Source organism: Mustela lutreola, chromosome 7 (assembly GCF_030435805.1).
Source record: "Mustela lutreola isolate mMusLut2 chromosome 7, mMusLut2.pri, whole genome shotgun sequence".
In the NCBI taxonomy this organism is placed as follows: domain Eukaryota; kingdom Metazoa; phylum Chordata; class Mammalia; order Carnivora; family Mustelidae; genus Mustela; species Mustela lutreola.
In genome coordinates this window covers 41418018-41445096 of record NC_081296.1, presented here as the reverse complement: position 1 = coordinate 41445096, position 27079 = coordinate 41418018, and the positions used below count along the sequence as shown (strand labels likewise).

General features: G+C 44.5%; 1 protein-coding gene across 3 annotated transcripts in view; it reads right to left on the bottom strand.

Moving 5' to 3' along the window:
* Positions 1 to 27079, bottom strand: part of THSD4 (thrombospondin type 1 domain containing 4) — a 564345-nt gene that overhangs the window by 40416 nt on the left and 496850 nt on the right. For all 3 annotated transcript variants that reach the window (XM_059180552.1, XM_059180551.1, XM_059180553.1), the window contains one exon: positions 388 to 563. In XM_059180552.1, the coding sequence (XP_059036535.1) occupies positions 388 to 563 (176 nt within the window). The remainder of the gene's footprint in view (positions 1 to 387; positions 564 to 27079) is intronic.

The window sequence follows — 27079 nt, the reverse complement described above, 5'->3', positions numbered from 1 at the left end:
GGTCTTGTCTTGCTTTAGGCATTTGCTTTCTTTTGCCATAAAAAGAAAACATGCCAAATTAGCATTAGGAGAAAAGTGCCTGGAGGGAAGCCAATGCTCATGAAATAAAGGATATGTTTTGCCTCTGATTTGGTTCAACAAGTAAAAACGGTTTTAGGAGGTCCATAAACTTGGAGGGTAATAAGCATCTGGTAGAGGTTAGGTTTCTAAGAACTAGGGACATTCAGAATGGCAAAGATGGACACCAAGCACCCAGACACCTCAAAAGGCTCAGCTCGAATGGTTTTATTGACCACAGGCACCGATTTGTCGCTTATCTGTGCTACGTGTGGTCCTGGGAAGAAACAAGATGCAGAATCCCAACCGTCCGGAAACATGCAAACTCACATAGACATCCAAGATCTCATTCGTGGGGCCTTCAGCCAGAAAGGATTCTCCAGCGGTGCTCGAAATCTCATTCGGACGCTTGTAGGTGAACATTGTCCCTCCACCCTCGTACCTTCCTGGCCGGTCAATTGCCCAGTTCCCGTTGATGATTGAGCGGCCGGAACGACTTCGCAAAGCTGGCAAGAACAACGAGACAGTTCCTCATGTAAGACAAGGGTGTGCACAAGAGAGTGAATGGGTCCCCTGCCCCCTAGCTGCTGGCTCATTCATTCATCAAAGTGTTTCCCGAAGATCCACTATAAAGATCCGCTATGAAGAAGACTCACTATGGCAGGCCATGAGCTCGGCCCTGAGGAATCTAGGGCCCGATCACTTCTTCCACCCGTTCAAGCCCTTCCACTACTTGGACTTAGTAGAGAATGGAGGAGTGGGGGTGGTTAGGAGAGAAGGATGTGGAAATGGAGAGGGGAAGGGGAGAGTCAGAGGAAGAAGAGGAAAGAGGAAGAGGAATCATGTTATATCCCACTATCTGGGTGAGAGGTGGCACGTGGGCAGCCCGGGAGCTGATTTTGGCCCACAGAGAAGCTTAGTTTGGCCTTCATCGTGTTTTGTTTTGTTTTGAAATAATTAAACCCAAACTCAACTTGGGTTCCCTAGCTTCTAGCTTGTCTTGTAAAACAAGAAGACATGTTAGCTTTGGCTCCACATCCCCTCATGGCAGCAACCAGCTGGAGCTGAGGAGGACCGCCCCGTTAGATGGGGTGTGTGTGCTCTGGTTTGTTCCAACCCCACTGCTCCCTACAACTCCCCAACACTGAGGCTAAGTCTCAGTATATTGCCCATTCATTTAGGATTGTGGATTATTTATCCCATCTACGATCATGCTTGCATGTGATTTCTCTCACAGAACAGAAGTTTTCTTAGAATTCTTTCTACTTGTAGGTCTACTAAAAGTGACAATGCTAAAGATAGGTCAAGCAGGTCCCATGATTTTCTCCTACCTGATCACCTTCATTCATTTGTATGACCTTCCAGACTCCTGTGGGATTTTGAGGCTATGAACCCTGCTAGAGGCTTCCACGTACACAGTCAAGATTGACCCTCACGAACTGCTAAGCAGGTGTCTGTCCCTGTCTCTCGGAGCATGGTTCAGGGATGAGAGGGAACTTGTTCAAATTCGTGAAGATGAGAAGTGACAGAACTATGTCCATACGTAGGAGGGAGGTAAGAGAGGAGAAGAGGGGCAAGGAACAAAGTGTTCAGTTAATGAGAGAAGAGAGGACAGCCTATGAGAACATTTGGCACCGTGAAATCCCCAAGGCAATGTTGGATTGGGTTTAGAAGATATCGGGTGTTATGTGTCATTACATAGTGGGCCTCTGATGGTCACTGGCTCTCTGCAACTTCACTTGCACAGTTACTAAATTTAATTTTTTACCATGTATTAGGGGAAAACTTATGTATAAATGAAGCAGTGAGAACAGTTCATAAACCTTTGTGTCTATATCACCCAACTTCAGTTATTATCAATTCATGGCTTACCCTGTTTCACTCTGCAAATCCCAGACCCATTTATCCTTACATTTTTCAGGAGGTGTCTCTAAAATAAAGGGACTCTTTGTTTTTTAAACCCATTTTCAGCAGTGTTTCTACAGTGGGTCTCTGGGGGTCGGCAGAATCAGAGCTGCTCCAAGGGGTGGAAGAGCTTCCTTTTTAGAGGCGGAGACCCCCGCAGACTCCATCCCTGGCTGACTGGTTCCCATAGCCACTGGGAGACCACAGCTGTGGAGCACTGAATACTGAATTATCAGATCAATTCAGCTTACTGAGTGGCAAAGAAGGTCAAAAGTAGAGACTGAGGAAGAGTAGGTTCAGGGCTGTTTTCTCTCAAAACCACACCTAAGAGTGGTCCATATGGTCTCTTCAATTCCTCACTTCCCCTTCATCCTCAGCCAGCTCCAACCTGACTGCTGTCCCCTATATCCCCCTGAAACAATTCAAATTAATGCTAGCAAGCCCTCCGTGTTGCTAAACCCAGTGGGGATCTTCCAGGCCTTCCCTTGCTAGATGTCTCAGTAGCATCTGGCACAGGTGACCACTCCATCCTAATGGAAACATTCTTGTTCTCCTCCTGCTCTAAGGCTGCTCATCTGTTCTTTCTTTTCTGCATCATCTTTCTCTACTCGGTGACTGACTATTAGCATTCCTTGAGGATGAAGAGTAGATCTGATTTGCGTGCGGTACTTTCTTGGGCAATGCCATGGCTTTAATTATTGTATTCTGGTGGCTTCCAAATTTCTGTTTCCACCCAGATTTCTCCTCTGGTCCCTGACTTCTTTATCTGATGGCTTACTTGCTTCATGCAGATGCCCAAGACTGACCTCATCCTTGACCCCCTCCAGGGTCTCCTATGTCAGTAAGTGGTACTACCATCCACTTCATTAGAAATGGAGGAATTATCCTGCACCCCCCCTTTCCTTATCCCTATATCCAATCCAATCATCAAATTTTATTTGACTTCCTCCATATTTCTTGAACCCATCAACTTCTCACCAAGTCCACTGCCATAATCCAGGGCAAGACCACCACCAGATCTCATATAACTCAAAGCCTTCTAATTGGTCTACTTATTTCCCTTCTTTTCAGCCAGAGTAATCTCTTTGGAATGCAGGTTTGACCATCCTCTGTTGGCTCAACACCCTTCAATAGCTTTCTATTTCTGTAAGAGAAGAAACCCCTAATCTTTAACGGGTTGGGCCCATGGTGAAATAGTGGAAACTCATCCTACATTTTTCTGTTCTTTGTACTCTGCTCCTTGGCCTTCTTTTCACTCATCTACCTCATCATGTTCCCTCCACAATCTGTGCTTTCCTCCAGAAGTATTTCTCTGAACCTTGAACTGTATTTGTTCTTTAGATGACAGCTCCTTAGGGAAGTCTTCCCTAACTCCCAGTTCAGGCCTGTGCTTCTTTCATGTGCTCTAAGGCATGCAAAATCCTCTCTTCCAGAGGGCTTAACTCAGTCTCTACACACATCCATTCAGAGCATGGCTGGACTAATACCCGTCTCCTGGAGCCCCAGAAGCTCTGATGGGTGTTTCCTCACTGTTACAGCTCTAGTGACCGGTGCAGTGCTTACCACATAGTAGGAATCCACATTTGCTGAACACAAAAATACATAGCAGAAAAAGACACCAGCTCAAAAGAAAGATAGGCAAAGAATGATGAGCAGGCAATTCAAAGAAAACCAAGTACAAATACTCCATACGCAAATGGAAAGATGCTCTGCTTTACTTATAATTTAAGAAATGAAAATCAAAACTGCACTGGGATCTTCTTGAGCCACCAGACAGACAAAAGTTTGAGAATATTTAATATCACCAGAATTGGCAGGTGTGTGAGTAAGCAAGCATCTATAACTGTCGGTGGGAAGGCAATCCCAGTTAACCATACTAGAGGGCCAGTTGGTTATATGGCTAAAACTTCAAGTGCCTGTACACTTGACCTAAAATTGTACCTGTAGGAAACTACTTTGAGAGATATACTTTTTTAAGTATACAAAATTGTTTGTAACAAGGATATTCCCTGCAGATTTTTTTTTTTTTGAGAGAAAACCCCCGATCAACCCAAATACCCTTCAGTAGAGAATTGCTTACATAATTTGTCATACTGAATATTTATGCAGTGGGTTCCATGCAGCCCCCAAAATGGTAAGATGGGTCTGTGTATAGGGGTATGGAAAGAACTCTGTGATAAATTTTTAAATGAAACCAAATGCAGAACAGTGTATTTGGTATGATCTCATTTGTGTATACTTTTAAGTCAGAGCATATACATAAAACATGTATGCACACACAAAACTTTTCAGAGAAAGTCATAGAACTGTAAATATTTGGGAACAGGAACTAGGGTTTAGGTTGGGATGGGAGATGAGAATGGAAACATTTATTTTGCTTTTTATATCTTTTTAATTGCCATTTAAAATTTGTTTTACCATACTCAGAGATTACCTTCTTTAAAACATATCTTTTTTAGTTAATATAAAAGACATGATACAAGCAGAAATACTCCTGAGGGATATACATGTTTTCCCTTTCTTTTTTGGCTCTTCTTAAAATCCCATTCAGAGCAACCAAAGCTCAAAACTGAGGTAAGTTCTGGCTAAGCTTTTATTGCTCTTAATGGCCATCTTGTAGAAGAGGTTGTTATCTGCAAACCAAAAAAATCCATTAAAAACCATTTGAAATACTGCACAGGGGAGAACTGCATAGGCTTTCCAGGAAATAAAACACAGAGACCCCAGATTTTTTTTACCATCTACGACTGTTACCCCAGCACCCGCTCTCGGGGTTTAGATGAAACTTTCACCATATAATAGCAAAGCGTGTGAGATTTTTAGCAGACACGGGCCTGGTTCCATATGCCCACAGATTAGCTTCTGAAATAGGTCCAGCACTAGCCCCCACCTGGGCTTGCATATTGAAAGCAGCCGCCCTTACAATTTACGTGCCTGTAAGCAGTTTCAGCGCTATGTAATGGTGTCCAGAACTACCCCACAAAAAGGTGCAGGTGACTCATGGCTCTTGCTAGTGGGTGTGTTCACAGAAGGTCAAGGTTTGGTGAAGCTTGTCACAGCTATGTCAATATGAGGAAATCTCCACTTTCGTCTGACATATGGATTTTATTCGTTCTAGCTGTCAACACTGGGCATATGTATTTGGACTTAACTATCTGCACCAACAATGCTCTTTTCCAAGATTCATATAGAAATTGCTTACTCATCCAAGCCCTGCTTCTCAGACACTTTATCCCACAATCTTTTTTTAAGATTTTACTTACTTGACAGACAGAGATCACAAGTAGGCAGAGAGGCAGGCAGAGAGAGAGGGGGAAGCAGGCTCCCTGCTGAGCAGAGAGCCCAATGCAGGACTCGATCCCAGGACCCTGAGATCATGACCTGAGCCAAAGACAGAGATTTAACCCACTGAGCCACCCAGGCACCCCTATTCCACAATTTAATGCCCGCTGTTGCCAACCCAACCACTGATTCCCATATCCAACCAAAAAGCTGGTTTCTTTATTGCCAACAGATTACTGTGATCTAGACATGTTTATTTTTCTTCCTTAAAAAAAAAATAAGATTTTATTTTATTTATTTGTCAGAGAGAGAGAAAGAACAAGCAGGAGGAGCTGCAGGCAGGGGGAGAGGGAGAAGCAGGCTTCCCACTTAGCAGGGAGCGGGATGTGGGGCTTGATCCCAGGATCCCTGGGATCCTGACCAAGAGGAAGGCAGACCCTTAACTGACTGAACTATCCAGTTGTCCCTGTTTTTTCCTTCGGAAAATGAAAATTGAGTTCCTCCTCCTAACAAAATTCCAAGTTTCAGCCGTTCTTAGAAGCTATCTGGGAAGTAGCATAACAAGCTCAAGGGCAAAGGGGTCGGACATCACTGGTCGTCACCACAAGGCCAGCTGGAGGGCCACAGCCCTGCCATTTTCACTCCAGTGTGTGAGCTTTCATGGGAGCTCACACATGGGCACAAATCCAAGTGAGTCTCAGAGTATGTCAGCTAACGTGGATAACCTTGAAAATGGAGCACATCTCTTCACTTCATATGACCACCCTGGAGGAGTCCGTCAGTTACAAACTTATTGTAGCCTTCCATTATAAATTCGGCAGGCAATCACAGTATTAGCAGTACCATGACTGTGTCACCAACAGAAATCACGTATGTATTATGAACACATATATTACAGCTGTTAGATATTTTGGAATATTTTTTTTAAATATTTTATTTATTTATTTCAGAGAGAGAGTGAGAGACAGCACAAGCAGGAGTGGGGGCGGAAGGACATGGGTGGGGAGAGGGAGAAGCAGATTCCCCGCTGAGCAGGGAGCCCAATGCTGGGCTCCATCCCAGGCCCCCCAAACCATGACCTGAAACGAAGGCAGTGGCTTAACTGGCAAAGCCACCCAGGTGCCCTGCCTGATGATTTTTACATTTGTATTACACCTGTCTTCTACCTGAATAAAGACCATTCTACACCTCCAGAAGATAACCTCATGGTCCCCTCCAAGTCACTACTCTGTCCCTACAAGACCCAAGGTTCACCACTACTGTGCCATCTAACACCACAGTTTTGCTCGTTTTTTTTTTTTTTATTTCAAATAAATGGAATAATACCATACATCTTTTGTGCTGGAGATCTTTTACCTAACATTATGCCCATGAGATTCATCCAAATTGTTGCATTTATCACTAACTCTTTTTTTTCATAGCAACTTACTATTATATGAATATGCCACCATTTATTTGGTTTCTCTATTACTAATCGGCTTTTGGGTTGCTTCTAGTTTTTGGCTCTTCTGGGTAAAACTGCTTTAAACATTTGTGTATGTTTTGCTGGATATAAGTCCTCATTTCTACTGCCCATATGCCCAGAAGTAGAATTGCTGGATTATGGGTATACATGTATATATATAACTGAGCATACACACACGCGCATGTGCACACACACACACACGCACACACACACACACACACACACACACACACACATACACACACAGGCTTGGTTACAGTGGGCTCTGCCAAATACTTTTCCAAAGTGTTGTACCCAGGGTTGGTGTTGGGAGCCAGGGATGTCACTGTGGAGAAGAAGAAATAAAAATGAAATGAAGGACGACCAGACAGAACCCTGTGGCGATGGATTTGACTTTGAGATAGTGTGAATTCACCATCTTGAAACGATGGATGTGTATGTGCATATTTATACGTGCATTTAGATGTGTGTGTGGGAGTGTGCACACTTTTACATCTGTGTACACACGGGTGCCTATACACGCATGTGTTTCCTGGCTCTGTCTGCAGAAACACGCCCCAGCAACAGGCACGACTGGATCTCTGTCTGGAGGTCCATGTCGGGTTTTCAAAAGCTCCAAGTTAACTTTTTTTTTTTAAGTTTTTTTTTTTTTAAGATTTTATTTATTTATCAGAGAGAGAGAGAGGGGGAGAGAGAGCGAGCACAGGCAGACAGAATGGCAGTCAGAGACAGAGGGAGAAGCAGGCTCCTTGCCGAGCAAGGAGCCCGATGTGGGACTCGATCCCAGGATGCTGGGATCATGACCTGAGCCGAAGGCAGCTGCTTAACCAACTAAGCCACCCAGGCGTCCCTCCAAGTTAACTTTTAGGGGATAACTGCTAGAGGTACGTAACTTGATGAAGGGAAATCCACGTGTATAATCAAACAACAAACTGGGACAAAGCCCCGCTATTCTTTGTTAGGCTGTGAACATCGACTGCCAGGGATGAAGGTTCTAAAAGCAGGCCATGGGCACAGCTCACACTAAATCCTGCCACTGACTCCATCACCGTGATGCCCCACAAAACTGCCCAAGGTTAAACGTGGTTCAGAATCGGTTGTAGGGGGCACCTGGGTGGCTCAGTGGGTTAAGCTGCTGCCTTCGGCTCAGGTCATGATCTCAGGGTCCTGGGATCGAGTCCCGCATCGGGCTCTCTGCTCGGCAGGCAGCCTGCTTCCCTCTCTCTCTCTCTCTGCCTGCCTCTCCATCTGCTTGTGATTTCTCTCTGTCAAATAAATAAATAAAGTCTTTAAAAAAAATTAAAAATTAAAAAAAAAAAGAATCGGTTGTAGGATCTGAATATGAAGAATGCTTAGAGTCCAGATTTGATAGGGACAGAGAAAGTAGCATCTATGCAAACATGTATGTTACAGTTGGTTTCTATTATTGTTCATTTCCCTGCACTTATAGATTTCCATATGTGCTCCCCTTGCTAGAAGAAAGAGTGCTTTAAAGGCAAATGCTGTGACATACGCATTTTTGCCCACTATTGGGCAATTGATTGGGGCTTAATAAATACTTGCTGGATAGAAATAAATTATGAACTGTATTGTTCTCATCTATCGTATGAGATAGAGATAAGAGCTGAGATTCTTGGAAACTCCTTCAAGTCCAGCTTATATCTGAATAATCCCATTTAAGAATTCCAATCTCAAAAATGTCCTCCATGCCTCCTGACCACAATGGTAAATACGTGCATTGTTGCATAAAAATGCTGTTTAAAAAAATGCAAAAACACAAGCCTTTCTCTTTAGGGAGGTCTGGGTCCAGTTTGACAAAGTATCCCAATTACAGTTTCTATTAAATAAATACACATACATATCACACAGTAATTTTTCAGTTCAGATTTGCTTGGGCATTTGGGGTTTGGAAAGAATTGAGCCTATGTGATTTTCTAAAGCATGACGTAACACAGTTGGACTGAAAAGCAGAGTATAAGAGAAAGCGGTTGGCTCTCTCTTTGGCACGCTACGATCACAGGTTGAATAAAGGGAAATGCCAAGTCTTTGTTCTCATTTCACTGCTAAATTATAGCTAAGTATGGCTAATTCTCATTCTTTACGATATTAACATTTGATTAATTTTGACTCCAAATTTCCTTGGACTACTTACTAACTATCAAGGAAACTTGTGTGTTTTTAAGCCCCAAATAAGGCTGTATGAAATAGATACCACGTATGGTTTATGTAAGAGAGTAAGCAGGGCATAGCACTGGGTCGGGGGTGCTACAAAGATAAGACCGCCCACAGCTTCAGGAGCTCAACACATACATGTGAACAGAGAGGGTGTCAGAGTTTCCTTGGACACACAGGGGATTTTGGAGAGGATGGGACATTTGAGTAGGAATTGGCAGGGTGAGTTCACCAGACAGAGGACAGGGAGGCCATGCCATCTGGGGACAGAGAACGGTGTGGACAAAAGCCAGGGCAGGAACCGGCCTGACCTTGGAGGGGGAGGGGTGGGGGGCAGTGTGGGATGCTAAAGCCAGGGCATCCTGAGTACTGGGGGCTGGAGTGGAGTGGGGTTGTGCAGGGAGCACCCTTGGACATGAGGTGTGAAGGGGAGACCTTGGGCTGACTGCAAGGTTGGCTTGTGGCACTGGGGAGCCATGAAAAGATGTTGACTGGGATAGTGACAGTGGAAATCTGTTTGGAGATAATGCTGGCTGCTGAATAAGAAGTCCCAAAGCTCATTCACGCCACAGTTGCTGAGTACCTACCATGCCTCTTCCCACTCTTGGGGGCAGTAGGTCCACCATGGCGGCTCTAGGGGTGGTGGGATCTCAGGGCCACTCTCCTCCTCGTGACTCCACTGTCTACTCCCCAGGAGCAGGGAAAGACCATGTTTAGTACCTTCCTTCAGAAAGAATTCCGGAAGCTAACTGCGGCAAAGGGCCTCACTATAGCTCAGTTCATCTAGGGATAAACCTAGTATCTTTCTCCCCCAAAATGAGCCTGCTTCCTAACCCCTCCATTTAAAGTTTGTTTTGTTTTGTTCTGTTTAATTTTATTAATTAATTAATTTATTTATTTGACACAGAGAGAGATCACAAGTAAGCAGAGCAGCAGGCGGGGGTGGGGGGGAAGCAGACTCCCCGTTGAGCAGAGCGCCCAATCCCAGGACCCCGAGATCATGACCTGAGCCGAAGGCGGAGGCTTAACCCACTGAACCACCCAGGCACCCCTAACCCCTCCATTTAAAACATTGTTCTCCCACTGCTCACCATCTTCTGCCCTTTCCTACCTTTCTTCCTGCTAGCTGATCTCTCCTCAGCCATATCATCCTGTTTGCTGCCACAGGGGTCCCCTGCACTCCTCTCCTGCCCCGTGGCCTCCCCTCTCTGTTCTCTGTTTGCCTCACAGCTGGACCGCAGCAGAGAATCATGGATCTCCCTGTGTGCTGCTCTAGCTGGACCTTCTGAAGCACCCCTTTCCTCCTGTCTCCCCCTGGAACCCCAAGCTTGCAAGCCAAGGGATAAAGCCCACCCTCCCCTGATCCACGCTCAAGGTCTTGTGTGATTTGCCCCTCCTTTCAGCTGCTTCACACAGCCCCCTGTTGGCATTCAATCAAGTGTGAAAAATGTTAGAGATTTCTATGTCTGCTTAAAAAAAAATTCAGTTGTGATTTCTCATAGGGCAGGAGCCCTATGTTACTTAGTACTTGACGAAAAGACACTCAGATGTTGTCGGGTACGGGTAGGGTCCCCTGCTCAGCCCAAGGGTCCTTTTATAGCATTGTTGTTCCTGCTTCCAACCTCTTCACTCCTCTCGGGGTCTATGCCCTGTTTTCTGACACTCCATCCTTGCTGTCTTCATTGTTTTACCATGGTAAATGCTGATTCTAAACTCCACAAGATTTTTTTGACTTCAGGGGCAGACAGTTGAATTAATCAAACTCCTCAGCTGATGACAGTTTTGCTAGGCAAGACCTCTCTTGCCTTATTTTACTTTTCCCCTTCAAGCTGGATTCCCACTGCCATCACCCTGCCTACCCAGCAAGCACCTATACAGATGTGAAATATATGTGTATCTTCACGTAAATTTACCATGTTTCCAACAACCCTTTCCTTTTAAGGTCTACCTTTGTCTCTCTGCAATGACTGTTGGAGTTTTCCAAATGCTGCATAATATTCCGTGACATACGCCTGCCTCAGTTTACTTATCTGATCTCCTAGTCCTATGAGGACTGGTTTTTTTTCATGGTCCACAGGGTCAGCAAAGAGCTGGTATTTAGAAAAAAGTCAATGAGTATCTGTTGGCAAAGCCAAGAAGGTTCATTTTTAAAAACAGCTACCCTATCAATAGTAAGAAGAGAAGTATTTCATCAGGGCCCACAAATGTAGGTAAAAGGTAACAACTTGTTTGCAAGCATGCATCCCCCGCCCCCTCTGTCCCCGGCATCAAAAGGGACAATTAGAGCAGTCTAAAAATTATATGTCAGAAAAAAATGTGTCAGAGGTGAGATTAGAATTCAGCTTCTCCTGCCTCCTGGATGTTCTGGTCAGCTTTGCCCCAAACATTCTCACTAAGGAACATCATGACCGCACGGAGTTGTGTTAGGAACCTACATTCAGGATTCCGTGTGGGTGATCAGAACACACTGAAAAGGAGCATCCTGCATATGTAGTAAGAGGTGAAACCCTAGGAGGGGTAACCTGCTTGGTCTGAGGGAGGAAGGCGACGGCGGTCAGGTGTATGCAGGATGCTAGCCCACTTACTGGTCTGGTGCCACCCCTAAAACAGACCTCGAGGATTTATAGTCCCTGTCACCAGACTGCAAAAAAGCCCCAAACAACCATGACAAAGAAACACAATCAAGACATACAGACACCGCACACACATACTCCATAGAACAGAGAGTGCCCTAGGAACACAAGAGGAATGGAATGAACCATTGGGCCTTTGTGCATGCTTCACATGTACGTAGCCACAGAGACACTGCTCGGCCGAACAGTGTGTCCCCAAAATTCATGCCCATCCGGAACCTGTGAGTGTGAGCATATTTAGAAATAAGATCTTTACAGAATTAAAGATGGAAATACCATATGATCTAGTAATTCCACTACTGGGCATTTACCCAAAGAAAACAAAAACACTAATTCCAAAGATACATGCACCCCTATGTTTATCGCAGCATTGTCTGCAGTAGCCAGGATATGGAAGCAGCCTGAATGTCCACCAGGAGATGAACGGGTAAAGAAGATGTGGTGTAATATACATACGATGGGATATTACTCAGCCATAAAACAAAAGAATGAGATTTTTCCATCTGAAATTGCATGGATGCACCTAGAGGGTCGAATGCTAAGTGAAATAAGTCAGAGAAAGACAAATAACACATGATTTCACTTCTTTGCAGAATCTACTAAATAAAACAAATGAACAAACAATCAAAAAACCCAGATTCTTAAATATAGAGAACAAACTGGTGGTTCCCAGAGGGGAGGTGAGTGGGGGGATGGGTTAGGTAGATAATGGGGATTAAGAGATATAAACTTATAATTATTAAAAAAATAAGGGGGGGCTTGGGTGACTAAGTCAGTTAAGCACCTCTTGATTTTGGCTCAGGTTGTGATTTCAGGGTCCTGGGATCGAGCCCCACGTGGGGCTCCATGCTCATTGTGGAGTCTGCTTAAAATTCTCTCTCCCTCCACCTCTTCCCCCTGCTCTCTTTCTCTCTCTAAAATAAATAAAATTCATTTAATTTAATAAATAATAGTAAATAATTATAATAATAATTTAATGATTTTTTTAATTTAAAAAAATTTTAAAATATCAGGGAGACCAAAAATACGGCACAGGGAATACAGTCAATAATATTGTAATAACTTTGTATAGTGACAGACGGTGACTACACTTGTGGTGAGCACTGAGTCATGCATAGAAATATGGCACTACTATTAACACTTCATATTTACACTTTATTACATTACACTTCATGAAGTATAGTCATATTCATTTACTTCAATTAAAAAATTGGTGACCAAAAATAGGAAGCTTGAAGCATAACTTGAATCCAGTGAAAAGATTTGAGCATGTGAGGGAGATTCCCAGCAGTGGATCTGATGGCATTGTTGCCAGGGACTCCAAGATGACATCACTAATTTATCCCTAATCAGTGAATGGCAAAACGCATTTAATCTAAAAAAGAACATAGGATGTACTTTGATGCTAATTTAGTATAAGGGTTTTATTGTATGGGATACAAAGCAACTTAAACCTCGGGATGCTTTTTGAGTATAAGAACTCTGAGTAATAATTTCCTCTCGTTTTTAAAGTTCTCAGAGAGCAAATTGACAGGAAGAAATTCCTGCGTCATTACTTTGGGGAGCATGATTCTTGCATGTGATACTCCTCTAAGACTGAACCACTTAGGTCTCTAGGTATATCTCACAGTGGCAGCTTGTCCATCCAACTAGTCAAACAGGTGGAAAACATTTTCCCATCATGATAATAATTTAAAACATTATCTTTAGATGAAACCCAATGGATACAAACTAAAATGCAAAATCACATTTGGAAGAGAAAACAAAATTTCAAAGGCATTTGGACTTGGAGTAGAACAATGTCGGGCTAACTCCTTCGTCTCTAGAAAGTGTTAACGTTCCTAGGCTAGTATGGCCTGAAAGGGAAAGTCTAAGAAGCCCTAAGGAAGTGGATGTTCCTCTAGCCACCTTGAGAATTTAAAAATAGCATTTATGTTTTCCTCTAGCACACGTTCATCCTTTATATTTGCAGTCTGCTCTCCAAAAAACACATCATTTAAAAAAATGGAACTGTCAAATATATTAAAAATAAACAAAGCAAGAAAGCAAAATCTCATGTACCCATCACCAAGCATCAAAGAACGATCGACGTTGGGTCATTCTTCATCTGTATCTCTGTAACTGCTTCCTTATCTTTCTTACTTTCCAACACTTTCCTCAGACCTGGGCCAGGGGTGGGAAGCAGAGATGCAGTTTTGCTCTTCTTCCTGGAAATACTCTCTTGGTTCAGACTCCAAATATTTAGTTGATTTTTTTTTCTTCTCTGCTTTAATTCCATTTCCAAATTGGGGAAAGAAATGCAGGTGGAGCTCCGAATGGAATTAACCCCATTTGATTAGTGTTGCTAGAATCTCTGAAAGTGGGGCCTCCTGGTGATTCTGTTGCACACTCAAGTTTGATAAGGACTGCCCTGGAGTTTAGGCTAACTTGAGACTTGGGCGGCTGCACAAATCAGGGATAGGATATCCAAGCGTGTTTAAGTTTGCGAGTACATGCGTGTGTACACGTGAATACACACACTTTCATATAAGCATATTCTTATTTAAAATAGCCTAAAAATTTATTTCTATATGAAAACTGGGATACAGGATTGTTATAAACAATAGGATACAATCAGATGAAAATCCCTAGGCAAAACTTAAGCATCCTTGTTACTATATTTTATCTTAATTCTGCTTTCAGATTGTCTTATAAGTCATGTGCCATAGACATGTGTGATCCCACAAATTTTGACACATTGTATTTTCATTTCCATTCAGTTCAAAATATTTTCTAAATTCACTGGAGACTTGCGGATTTCATTTCCATGTGTCGTTTACTTCAGGTATTTGGGAAATTTCCAGATCTCTTTGTGACTAATCGCTAGTTAGATTCTATCGTGGTCAAAAAAACATATCTTATATGATTACAATTATACTAAATTTGTTAAGGTCTGTTTTGCAGCCCAGAATATGGTTTATTTTGGTGACTGTTCCATGTGTACTTGGAAAGAAAGTGTACTTCTGCTGCCATTGGATGAAGGGTTGTATAAATGTCTATCAGGCCAAATTATCTACTTGTTCTGTTAATGACCCTGAGAGGTGTGCTAAAGTCTCTGAGTATAATTGTGAATTATACTCAGTTTCCCCTTCCAGTGCTATCATTTTTTCAATATGTGTTTTTGGGCTTTTGTTTTCAGGCTTTTGATTTTATGTTTTTGTACTTTTGTTTAGGTACATATGCGTCTACCATGGTTATGTTTTCTTGGTCATTTTCCCCTTTATTATTATGTTTATTATTATGTACTTTCCCACTTTATCTCTGGTAATTTTTCCTTGTACTGAAGTCTACTTTGTGTGATCTTGGAATTACCACTCTGCTTTCTTTTGATTAGTATTTCCATGGCATATCTCTTTTTTTAACCCTTTACTTTTAGTCTACGTATATTATTACATTTAGAGTGGGTTTCTGTAGATAGCATTTGGCCTTTTGCTATAAATGTGATCAGACAATATTTATCTTTATTTGGTGTTTTCGATTACGTGCATTTAACATAATTATTGATGGGATTTAGCTATACTATTTTTTTTTTAAGATTTTATTTATTTACTTGACAGAAATCACAAGTAGATGGAGAGGCAGGCAGAGAGAGAGAGGGAAGCAGGCTCCCTGCTGAGCAGAGAGCCCGATGCGGGACTCGATCCCAGGACCCTGAGATCATGACCTGAGCCGAAGGCAGCGGCTTAACCCACTGAGCCACCCAGGCGCCTAGCTATACTATTTTACGAATGTTCCGTTTGTTTCTTCCGGTTTTGGTTTTTGTTTCTTCCTTTTGTTCTTCTACTCATCCTTTTCCTCCCTTCCTTGGGATTTGAATAATTTTTAGAGTTCCATATAATTTATCTACTGACTGTTCACACCTCTTGTGTTACTTTTTTTAAAAAAGATTTATTCATTTGAGAGAGAGCATAAGCAGGAGGGGCAGAGGGACAGGGAGAGAGAATCTTCAGCAGGCTCCATGCTTGTGTGGAGCCTGACACGGGGCTCGATCTCACAACCCTGAGATCAGGACCTGAGCAGAAAACAAGAGTCAGATGCTTAACCAACTGCACCACCCAGGCACCCCTCTCTTGTGTTTATTTTTTAGTCGTTGTCTAGGGATTATAATAACCTCATTGGTCACGGTTTACTTAAAGTTAATATTTACCACTTCAAGTAAAATGCAGAGTTCTTGAAAACAGATAGGTCCTATGACCCTCCTCTATTTATTTGTCACATGTATTACATCTACATCCACTGAGATCCTTCCAATGTTACAATTTTTGCTGTCCATATCGTGCACGTTTTTCATAACGTCAAAGGATATGACCTTGGCTTTTTTTTTCTTAATTTGACAATGCACAATAGGCAGTGGGCATTATGAGCTCCACTTTAGAGAGGAGGAAACGGGTAAACTGGGTGACTTGTTGGCATCCATGCAGTGGGGTAACAGCAGAACTAGGACTTCCCCTGTTTGTCCTCACTTCCTGTTCCTCTCCCTTCCACTGGGCTGCCTTTTGTTCTTCACGGGCTAACTTACAGCTTTGGTACAGAAAGTAGAGTCTGTGCAATTCAAAGCCTGGGAACTTGCAACAAATATTATTTCAGCATTCTTCCTTTTGGAAATACCTTGGTGAGCTAGAGGAGGTGCTCTTTTATCCTACGCGTGGCACCGAGATAATAAGCAGAAAGATCTGGGTCTGGTTTCCAAGGCACTGGGTTAACCGCACTGCTGGCTGATGCTCTCCATGTTCCCCACTAACAAATAGCTCAGAACCACGGTCATTTGTGTTGGCTCTCCTCCATTTGGATGTCGCTACTTCTAGTCCTCAAAATAATGCGGATTCCAACTACAGATGGCTGAATGCAAATTTCGTTTCTGTGGAAGTCCTATTTCCCTTCCCTTAAATTGGTGGTTTTTAAAAATCTGTGTTTCCTGGAGTCCTGGAGATTTTCATTAAGTTCCCAGATTTCCATTCAGGGGTCGAATGGTCCTGGGTGGATGGGTGTGGGGGGGTGGGGAATCCACTTCCTTCCTCCTTTGTTTGTTTTGAATATTTTATTTCCTTTGAACACACAGTTCCTTGGAGCTATAACGGAAATTTGAAAACCTTCACCTAAGAGCCTTGACTCAGCCTTTCGGGATGGGAGGGAGCTTGAGGTTTGTCGAATTTAGCCATCATGGAAGTCTTGAGCTCATCACCACCACGGGACATGCAGCTCGGTCTGAGCAGCCTGAGGACAGGGAACCTCCCCATCTTTAGCACCTTTCCCCTTCCGTGCTTAGCTCCGATGCTCTGCATCATTCTGCAAATCGTTGCTTGGTGAACTCGCCTGCCCACTGCAATCACCCGACCTGGACCCATAGAGTTTTCTAAAATCCTGATGCTTGGGCCCCTCCCCCAGAGAGGCTCTAATTTAATTGGTTCGGGGTGCAGCCTTGGGAATGGGAGATTTAAAAGCCTCCTAGGTGATTCTAATTTGCACCAAAGGTTGGGAAACATTGCCTTCGATTTGTTGAGACCCACCCCTCTGAAGTGTCCCCCCTCCTTTGGAAAGACACAAGTCACCGGTCAAATCCTTCTTCCGTAAGAACATTTGCAAACCCCAGAGACAGCTTTCATTTTCCTCCCAGAATTTTCCCCTTCTGATTAAAGTCCTGGGGCTCCCCAGATGTCTCCTGCCACCACCTGTTATCCGTCAGGTCTCTATTTATCTTAATGAGGTGCCTCCTTGGAACACAATAGGCTAGGACGGATTCGAGCATCACATCGAAGGAGATCTAGGTATCCCTCCTTCTCCATACTCTGCTTGGCTTCCTGCATTTCTAACTCGCCCCAGCACATGCGTGATTTGATAAAGAGCCTCGTTCTGCTGCCAAGGTGCTGCTGCCAAGCTCCTCCGCCACCCTCCCCCCCACCCAGCCCCTTGCATTTGGACACAAATGCTAATTTCTGACTAAGAAAAAAGCAGACCCTGCTGACGCCCCTCAGCCTTTGACGGTTCACAGAATCAAGTCACACACCTTATTTCCAATCCCTCCCTCTTCTCGCTGTCCTGATTCCCAACCTACCATTCAGGTGCAGCAGGTGGTTTTCCAACAAGCCGGAGGCATACCCCAAAGCCCCAGGTGAGTGAGTAGCTAGCAGAGCCAGGAGGGCGTCCTGCAGGGCTCCCCCTTGCGAAGTCAGCGAACAGGGCACCCGGCCCCACAAGCACGGCCGAACTGTGCTGTCCACAGCGGGGCCGGGAACACGACCTCATGGAATGTTACCTCCGGGATGGCGGCTGCTTGGCGTGGCAGGGTGCCAGGGCCACCCAGGCTCTCCAAGCCGCCAGCGTGCGGCAGCCTCAAAAGGTGGGAGGTGCGGGGGGCTCTGCCATGGTGTGGGGACAATAAGGCCAGGTTTCAGGCATTACCTTCCCCCTCCCTCCAAACTGCTGAAATTATGTAGGGGCTTTAAAAACTCCTTGGAGAAAGACTCTCATGTGCCTGGCTGAATCAACATCAGAACCAAAACTAAAACTAAAAAATACCCCCGCCCCACCCACCACCCAAAACAAAAAATAGATCAGGCCAGAGAGTGGCAATCCCGGTAGCAAAAATTCCTCACCCACCTCATGATGGATGCCCTCCTGCACATTCACGCAGTCCCTCCTTCTCTGCGGTTCCTGCCCTACCTTTTTGCCATGGGACCGAACAAAATCTCTTTGAACCCCCTCAGGACTTTCTCCTTTCAGACTCCCGTTGCTGACCCTACTCTGGGTCTTCATGTCACCTATGTCCCTGATCGGACTAAAGGCAGCATGACACCCACCGGCTGGGCAGTGGGCACGTTCTGTCCCAGGCGCAGCCAGTAAGGCGATGCCCAGTCGGCAGAGGATTTAAGAACAAGCGTCTAGGGGCACCTGGGTGGCTCAGTCCGTGAAGCGTCTGCCTTCGGCTCAGGTTATGATCCCAGGGTCCTGGGATCAAGTCCCACAACAAGACCCCTGCTCAGTGGAGAGCTGTTTCTCCCTCACCTGCTGCCTGTCACACCCCCTGCTTGTGCCCTCTCTGTCAAATAAATAAAATCTTTAAGAAAAAAAAAAAAAGCATCTAGCAGTTGCTGCTGTTTATTATTACCTTGATGACATGCTACCCGCTGCCGGGTGAGAGTGCTCCCACCAGCCCTCCTCTCCTGCCCCCGTATGCCTCCAGTACCATTGAGTCACCAATGTCCATCCCAACCTGGGCTCCATTTCTGACCTCCTCTTGGGCAGGACAGATGTCAACACCTAACAGGCTCAGGAAGACTTCTACAGAACTTCCCACACCGTTAGTTGTGAAGGAACTCAGTTAACTCTGCGAGAAACAATGTGTGAGATAGAGCAGCTTGAAAACCAGTGCAAATGGGACTTAAAAAAACCTCTGAGAACACACTCTCAGATAACACCAGTTATTACCAAGCACTGGAAAGCACCGCGCTGGAAAAAGAGGGCATGAAATTGTTTTTATTTGAAAGGTATTTGTGTGAGAAAACTATACTTTCTCCAAGCAAAATGTTAGCTTGCCTGGTTAGAAGTTAATGACACTATTTATTGCTTAAAGCCAGCCTGGAATTTTGGCTTGAATTCTTATGAGCCTCTGATTGGGGGGGTGGAGGGAATTACCTATGCAACCCAAGGCCCACGAGCTAAAGGTTGATCTGATAACTGCCTATTTCAAAAGGACCCAAAAGATAAGGAATATGTCCCCGAGGGAGGAAAAACAAAACCGTGGTTTTAAATCCAGGAACATTATCGGGGAGCTGCAGGAATGTTTGTTACCGGGGATGTTGCTACAGGAGGAAATGACTAAAAGGAATAAAGTGATTAGTTGCCTTGATTCTCAGATTAATAAGGTCCTTGTTCTTTTGATGTCTTCGCTATTCACATATTGGTTTAATTAAGATATTTGGAAGTGGAAATCCAGGGTAAACAGAAATCATGCGCTTGATATGCTGCTAATGGACTTGAGCTTGATCGTTCTAACCTGTCTCAAAAGCAAACAACCTCCTTGTTAGTCATCTCTCTTCAGCCCTGTCTTCAGGGCTGGGTACCACTGGCTAACGTATCTGGGCCTCTGGACATCCCGACTATGATTTCCAGCTGTCCCCATCTTGGTGCCTATTCGACCCTGAACTTTGGGTTTCTCCCAAGGTTCTGGCCTCAGTCCTTTGATTTTCTTCTTCCTGCATAATCGAATTGATTGGTGGGGCTTCATTGCTCACCCCTGTGTGACTCTCCAGCTTGGCCCTCCCACCTCAGCTCAGAGACTTTAATTTAAAATGTCAGCTGGTCTTGTTCTCGACTTAATCCTTCCTGCCTCCTTCTGCCCGCCCTCCAAGCATTCCTTCTCCTTTCCATCTCTTATCTCCCCCTCTCTCTGCCAGCTCCTCTCCATCTTCCAAGAAATGTGTTTGTCTACCCTTACCTTAAAAAAGGAAAGAAAACCACCTCTTGCCTCAGTCCTGGCACCCCTTAACCTCTCTCCTCCTCTTCACTGTCAAATTTCCTAAATAACATTGGCTCCGGCTGCCTTGCACCTGCCAAGGGCAGGAGTCACGTTCTGGTTGCTGGACCCAGCCGTGTATGTTTGCAGCCTGTTAACCCTTTCTGCTAGGACAGAGACTGCTCCCCGAGGAAGCCCTCCCATCCCTCACTGACAGGGAGTTCCCTCCGCTGACCCCTGCCTACCTCTGAGCACACCTCTGGTCCGCCTCTGTCTCCTGTTCTCCAAAGGGAGCTGTTGCTCCGGTCAGCAACTCTCTCCCCTCCGCTCTCTCCCTCAAACAACCCCAACTCTCCACTCTGAAGAGATGACGCCCAATTGATATCTTTGGTCCTGATCTCCGTCCTGAACTCCAGCACTGGGTTTCCCACGGCTGGCTAGAACTTTTCCTGGTAACATTTCATACAGGCCTCCAATTCAACCCATCCCAAATCCCACAGGCCATATTTTTCCTCCCAGCTCTGCTTCTTCCTTCCTGTCCTGGCCCAGGTGTCCCCCTAGTCACTGGACCAGACACCTTTATTTCCCCCCAGCTCCTCCTTTAGCTCGAGCATCTAGTCAATTACAAAATCCTATTTCCCGAGGAAACTGCGAGCCTTATTCCACCATAGGGTAGAACTTCCACACCTCCGGGTCCTTGCATATACTGTGCTCTATCCGGAAGGCTTAAGCTTGTCTCTTGTGAGGAGGGGACCATGTGGACAGAAGCGGCCCCTTTCCAGCCTGGGCCTCAGTATCCTCACATGCAAAATCAGGGGCTAGGAAGGCAATCTTTGTCTTCTGTTTTTGTTTTTTAAGATTTATCTGAGAGAGGGAGAGAGACAGCAAGCATGAGCAGCGGGGAGGGGCAGAGGGAAAGGGAGAAACAGACTCCATGCTGAGCAGGGAACCCTACTCAGGACCCTGATCCTAGGGCCCTGGGATCGCTACCAGAGCTGAAGACAGACACTTAATCAACTAAGCCACCCAGATGCCCCTAGAAAGGCAATCGTAAAGCTTTGTGATTCTCTGGAGGAAATTCCTCACCAGGTCTATATGTCCACAACCTACTTATCTTTCACAATTCACGGCGGTGGCTGCCTCCTTCCAGAGCTTTCTCTGTCTCCCTCCCTGCTCCGCCCCAACGAAAAGTCACATTTCTCCATAACACTTTATATATCTCCATGAGGGAATTTATCACCGATTACGTCTTATCTGCCACGGACTGACCACACACTTTTGCAGGGAATAGGTGATGTCTAGTGTTTTCTTCTTTGGATCCTTCTGGTGTGTAGTAGGCAACCATGAAATAGTCATGGAATGAAGAGTGATGATGGAAACTCACGATTGCTTCTGATTTTCTCCTGGCAGCTGTCCTGAATAGGGCCAGAGTAGCTGGCCTGCACAACAGAGGCCACTCAGATGTCTGCCAAGGAAAGCGGGTCTAGTTATCCTTGGGGTTCTAGTTCTGCTAGTTTGGAGTATGGAAATTGAGGCACTGCCACCATTGGCCTCCCTTGAAATAAAAATTGAGTATTTGAAGACTTAGTTTGAGGGACAGCTGGCCTTCGGCTGGTCCTGGGTCCTTGGGCACCCCTCTGACCCTGCTTCTTTCCAGAAGGACCCTTCTCTCCTGTCCTGGGACCTCCTGACAGCCCTTCCGTGACTTAGAATTATCTGCATCCTTCGGTTTCTGCCTCTGCCCTCCAGATTCTACACTTTCTTCAAGGCTTGGCCCAGGTTACTCCATGTCTGTCCCACCCCCGATTACCTGTCACTACTTTCTTTCTGTTTTCAAGACCCAAAGTGGACTTCTTGTATCTTCCCCAGGCCAAGCTCTTTAAATCAGAACCTATGAAAATAGCATCACTATCCACTTCTCACTCCAAGAGCCAAAGGCTGCCCCATTTGCACAGCTAACAGGGGAGGCTGGGGGTCTGGATTCAAAGCTGGGTTTGGGGCCCAGTGCTCTTGTGACTTTCACGACATCGCGCTCTCCCATTCCATCACGTAAGTCATTGGAGGTACGGGCTGTATCAATGTAGCCCTTAAATCTCCAGAGTCCAGTGCTTGGTTCATAGTGGCTTCTGGGTAAAATGCACAATACCTCAATGAATACTTAGCTCTCAATCCTTTAAGTTTAACCTTATGCACTATCTTCATCTTGTCACTTGGCGATTTCACTGTAAGAAAATTGTGTGTCTTTTTTTTTTTTTTTTAGGGTGAAATCACTTTAGTAATGTTAAAAACCTTTTCATTATATGAAAACAGTTTTTCATTAAATATTGTCTAAAATTGGCCAAGATCATTGCCCCTCACCAAAAAGGGCAGAAGACAGCCCTGACAGGAAGAAATGGCGGCGGGTCCCGAGAATTAGAGGGTCTTTCCCCCAATTCCCCCAGGCAGAGGAATCCTGACCTGCCCACACGTGGGTTTCCACACACGAGCCCCACACTTGTCCTGAAGACCTGCCCTCACTTCAGACCAACTGAGGATCCATTTCTCTTATACCATCTGTCTACACTGCAGGCCCAGATGAGCTGTCTTGGGTAGAGAGACCAGCAAGAGGTCAGAGGGCAGGGCTGGCTTTAGCCATCAGAGCACAAACTCTGGGGGCCTGGCCCTTATGCTGCTTAAGATCTCCTTGAAATCTGCCCCTTCTCTTTGCCTCCTGCCTCAGGTTACAACCTCTCCTTGCTGGCTCTGACCACCACCCAGGAATGACTGAGTAAAACATTCAGCTGTCATTGGACAGCTGAGCAAAAGACACAGCTAACGGAAATATGTTCACTCTCCCTTAGAATGCAGACAAATTAAAACAATAGAGCTGTATCATTTTTCATTTCCAAACAATTAAAGCATAATACACATTTCCTGGGCCACATGAGGAGATAATCACATCAGAGCAGTGGCCGGAAATCTTTAAAAAATCGGTATCAGAGTTGTTCCTTCATTCGCTTAAATGCTTCCTGAGCACCTACTATGTGCCCTGGGCCATGACAGGCAGTAAGAACACAACAAGGGAGACACCAAGTCTGCTTTCTTTGAGGGAAAATATTGCTGAAAACGAGGTTCTAGTTTATATGTGGTGGGTCAAAGAAGGCCACTCTCCGGAGGTGTCTGAATGTGGGGAAGGAGCCAGCTTGGTGAAAAGCAGGGAACTGCATCCCAGAAAGAGGGACTAGCCTGTGAAGAGGCCCTGAGATCAGAAGAACTTGGTTTGAAGACATGACAAGAGGGCTGGCTGATGACTTTTTGTTCCCATGAAGAGAGCGACTGTGGTTACCCTTTTGGAGATGGGCAGGTAGGAGGATGGCAATCACATCCTCACGTGGTAACAGAGGGGTAGGAGTTGGCTCTCATAAGAATCAAGAAACTTACAAGGCTGAGCCCCCAAATTTGAGGTCTTCAATCTAATACAGTTTATTAACGCTCCTTCCCTGGACCTCTGATTCCTCATACATGAAATGTTAGATCTCCAACATCCCTGTGAGTGAAAATTTCTCTTCAAAGATGAAACATAATTAAAGTAATGAATTTGAAATGATGACATGAATCAATTAACTAAAAGTTAAAATATGATGACACACTCAAGAGTCTTAGGGCCGCCTCCTTCTGCTTTCTCTTGGGGCCTGTGACAGCACTCCAGGCTGTGGTGGGGGGAGACTGTGGGTGAGGCCCTCAGAGAGGAGCCCTGAGCAGCGGGTGGAGCCTGAGCCCAGGAGGAAAGTCACAGCAGCCATGTTTCAGAAGACTGACAGTTCAGAATACCTCAGACCGAGGAGTGGGGGGTCGGGGGGCGGTAGGGGACTGGGCGGGGGGGCAAGGCGCACTAATCTGAAGTTACTTTTCAGATCTGATTTATTGGCTGTACATGAGTGTTACCTCTGACAGTTTTATTTTCCACGTGGTTTTCACCAGAACAATTTGATTTTTTTTTTAAATATCACAGAAATAATTTTTTAAAAATTGAGCATTCTAAAAGTAAAAACCCAGGGTGCCCAGGGGACTCAGTTGGTTAAGCATCTGACTCCTCAGGTCATGATCTCAGGGTCATGAGATGGAGACCCAGGTTAGGCTCTGTGCTCAGCACAGAGTCTGCTTGAGATGTTCTCTCCCTCTGCCTCTGCCCCTCCCCCCATTTGCACACATGCTGTCTAAATAAACAAATAAATAAAATCTTAAAAATAAATAAATAAAAGTAAGAAGCCAATGCTCTCACTTCTCCCCTTAGACCCCACCTCACTTCCCTCCATGAGGATAATGACTTTTAACAGTTTGGTGCTTATCCTTCCAGACCTCTCCGTGCATGTGCAGACACAGACCTATATAAAATTATGTGTAATTTCATACAGTGCATTTTTAATACAAAAAGGGGACCCTACTATAACTTTTTTTTTTTTTTTCTTAAGCCCAGCATCCTTTCAAGGATCTTCATTCTGTGTCATGGAATGTAGAGTGACTCCATTATTTTAATGGCTGAAAAGTGTTTCATAGGATGGAAATCAAGCATTTAATCACTTTCCTACTGTTCGGCAATTGGTCAGCATTTAATTTTTTCAGCTTATAAAACTGGTTGCAACAGACACTCTTATTCAGGTCTTTCTTTGTGGTCCTAAAGGAGTATTGTCATAGGGTCCCCAGTAGTGCAACCGCTAAGTCAAGGCTTTGCATACTGTTGTATTACAAGCTCGTTGTGCCTCCTCTCCCACACCATATTTGTACCCACATTTAAAATTTCTGCAATCTGCAAAAATTGTACTGTGACACTCTGCATTTTTCTGATTACTGATGGGGTTAGATATCTTTACATATGGCTTTAGATCACTGGAATTTTCCCTCTGGGGCTCACTTGCTTTTATCATTTGCCTGTTTTACATTAGGTTGTTTTATCTTTTTTTAGTGAATTGTTAGAACTTTCCTCAATATTAAGGATGTTAGTCATAAGCCCTTTGTCTGTTACATATCAAACATATTATCTTTCAACCTATCCCTTGTCTTTAATAGTCTTAGACATGAAGAAGCCTCTGATTTTTATTAAATCAAATTTGTAAATATTATTAGTGCTTCCAGAGGCCAAAAGCATTTCAGATCTCATTAGAAAGTCTCTCTTCCCCGACATGATTTAAAAATATTTAACCCAGGTATTTTTACAGACTTTTATGCTATTACAGATTTTATTTATTTTATTATTATTACAGATTTTACATGCTATATTTACTTCTATATACTTGTAGTTTTTGTATTGGTATAGATTTTGACACAGAAATCTAATTTTACTTTTCCCTTCATAATTATCCTAAGGCTGATTATTGAATTATTCAACCTTTCTTCGATTATTTAAAGTGTACTTATTATCATATGATATGATCTTATATTTACAGTCTATTTCCAGACTACATTTCTTTGTAATCTCTTTGGCACCCTTGGGTCGGCCCCATACTGTTTTCTTTTTTTTTCTTTTATCATTACTCTTTAACTTTTTTTTTTAATAATTGTTTTTTACTAATATATAATGTATTCCCATACTGTTTTAATTACTGGAGGTGTCCAAACTTTTGATACCTGGTGAGAGACAGTCTCACTTCCCCAATGTGTCCTTTCCAGTACAATATTCTAGAGAAAGTGAGCACTATCTAGCTTTTTTTTTTTTTTTTAATTTTACCTATTTATTTGATAGACAGAGATCACAAGTAGGCCGAGAGGCAGGCAGAGAGAGAGAGTGAGAGGAGGAAGCAGGCTCCCTGCTAAGCAGAGAGCCCGATGCGGGACTCGATCCCGGGACCCCGAGATCATGACCCAAGCCGAAGGCAGCGGCCTAAACCACTGAGCCACCCAGGCACCCTAGCTTTTTAAAAACTTCAAAGAGGAGATCTCCCATCTTGTGCCACAAAATGAATTTATACCTTATAACTGGAAAGAGGAGAAGGCTCATCAATATCCAACAGTATTTTCCCCTCAAATACATAACTCAAACGCAGGTTTTGAAAACTTCACAGCTTGCAAAAGCCCACGTGTGGATCAGTGGTGTTGAGGTTGGTCTGTCTTCCTCCTCTCATTCCATCTGATACATTCTGGACCCCAGCAACCGGAATTCTACATCATTCCTATGCTGTGGTGTCTGTAATCACTTTTCTTTCTCTTTTCATCTAGGTCCTAAATACATATTCTTTCTTGACAGCAGAGCCTCTCTCAATATTTTACTGGCCTCCTTCCCCTGCCGATTGGGCCTGGAATGCCCTGCCAGAAGTTGGCTCAGAGAACAGGTGTATTTAGGTCTATGTGTCCACGCACCCACTTTCCCGAAGCAGGTGCTTCCCTTCATTTTCCTGAAATGAACGTGAGTTTGAATGCCAAACCCCGTGTCCCAGCACGCTCCCCCTTCTGCTAGCTGGCTGCTAGTTCCCTTCGTCATGCACCTCTCACAGATCCCGCTCACGTCACTGTCCTCCAACCTCCTCATCCACGCTCCCCTCCCACACTTCTGGGACCGCTCCACCAGCTAGGTTTTCCGTGTGTTTCTGTTAAAGCTCTCCAAATTAATATTCCTTCTAGAATTCTCCTTGGGGCACCTCTCCTCATACTTCCCGTTTGCACTAACAGCTGGTAGCTGTGCTCTTAACAGTGGCAACCCTAATTTCCCCTTTTGCTTCCTTCCCCCTTTACCAGCAGATGATCAAAGGGCACTTCTCCCCACGTTTCCAGGTCTTCTGCCCCCAGAAGCTGTGTGTTCTGAAGACCGCCCCTCAACTCACATGAATTCCTGATTCCCCCAGAGTCTGCACTCTGACCTAGCTGGACACTGGGTTCATGGGACTTCTGCTTGAGAGTAATTTTAGACTGACCTGAGGCTTCCCTGCCTCTTTCCTTCTCTCCTCCCTACAGATTCTGTGCGTCTCAGGCTGCCACAGGGCAGTGCAGTGTGGCAGAGGAAACAGGAGTCTGGTGTGCTGGGAATTTGGTGTTCTTTCTCCTTTTGTTATGCTTATTTTAACGTTTGGGCATTCTTTATCCTCCAGTTATACCGATGGTGTG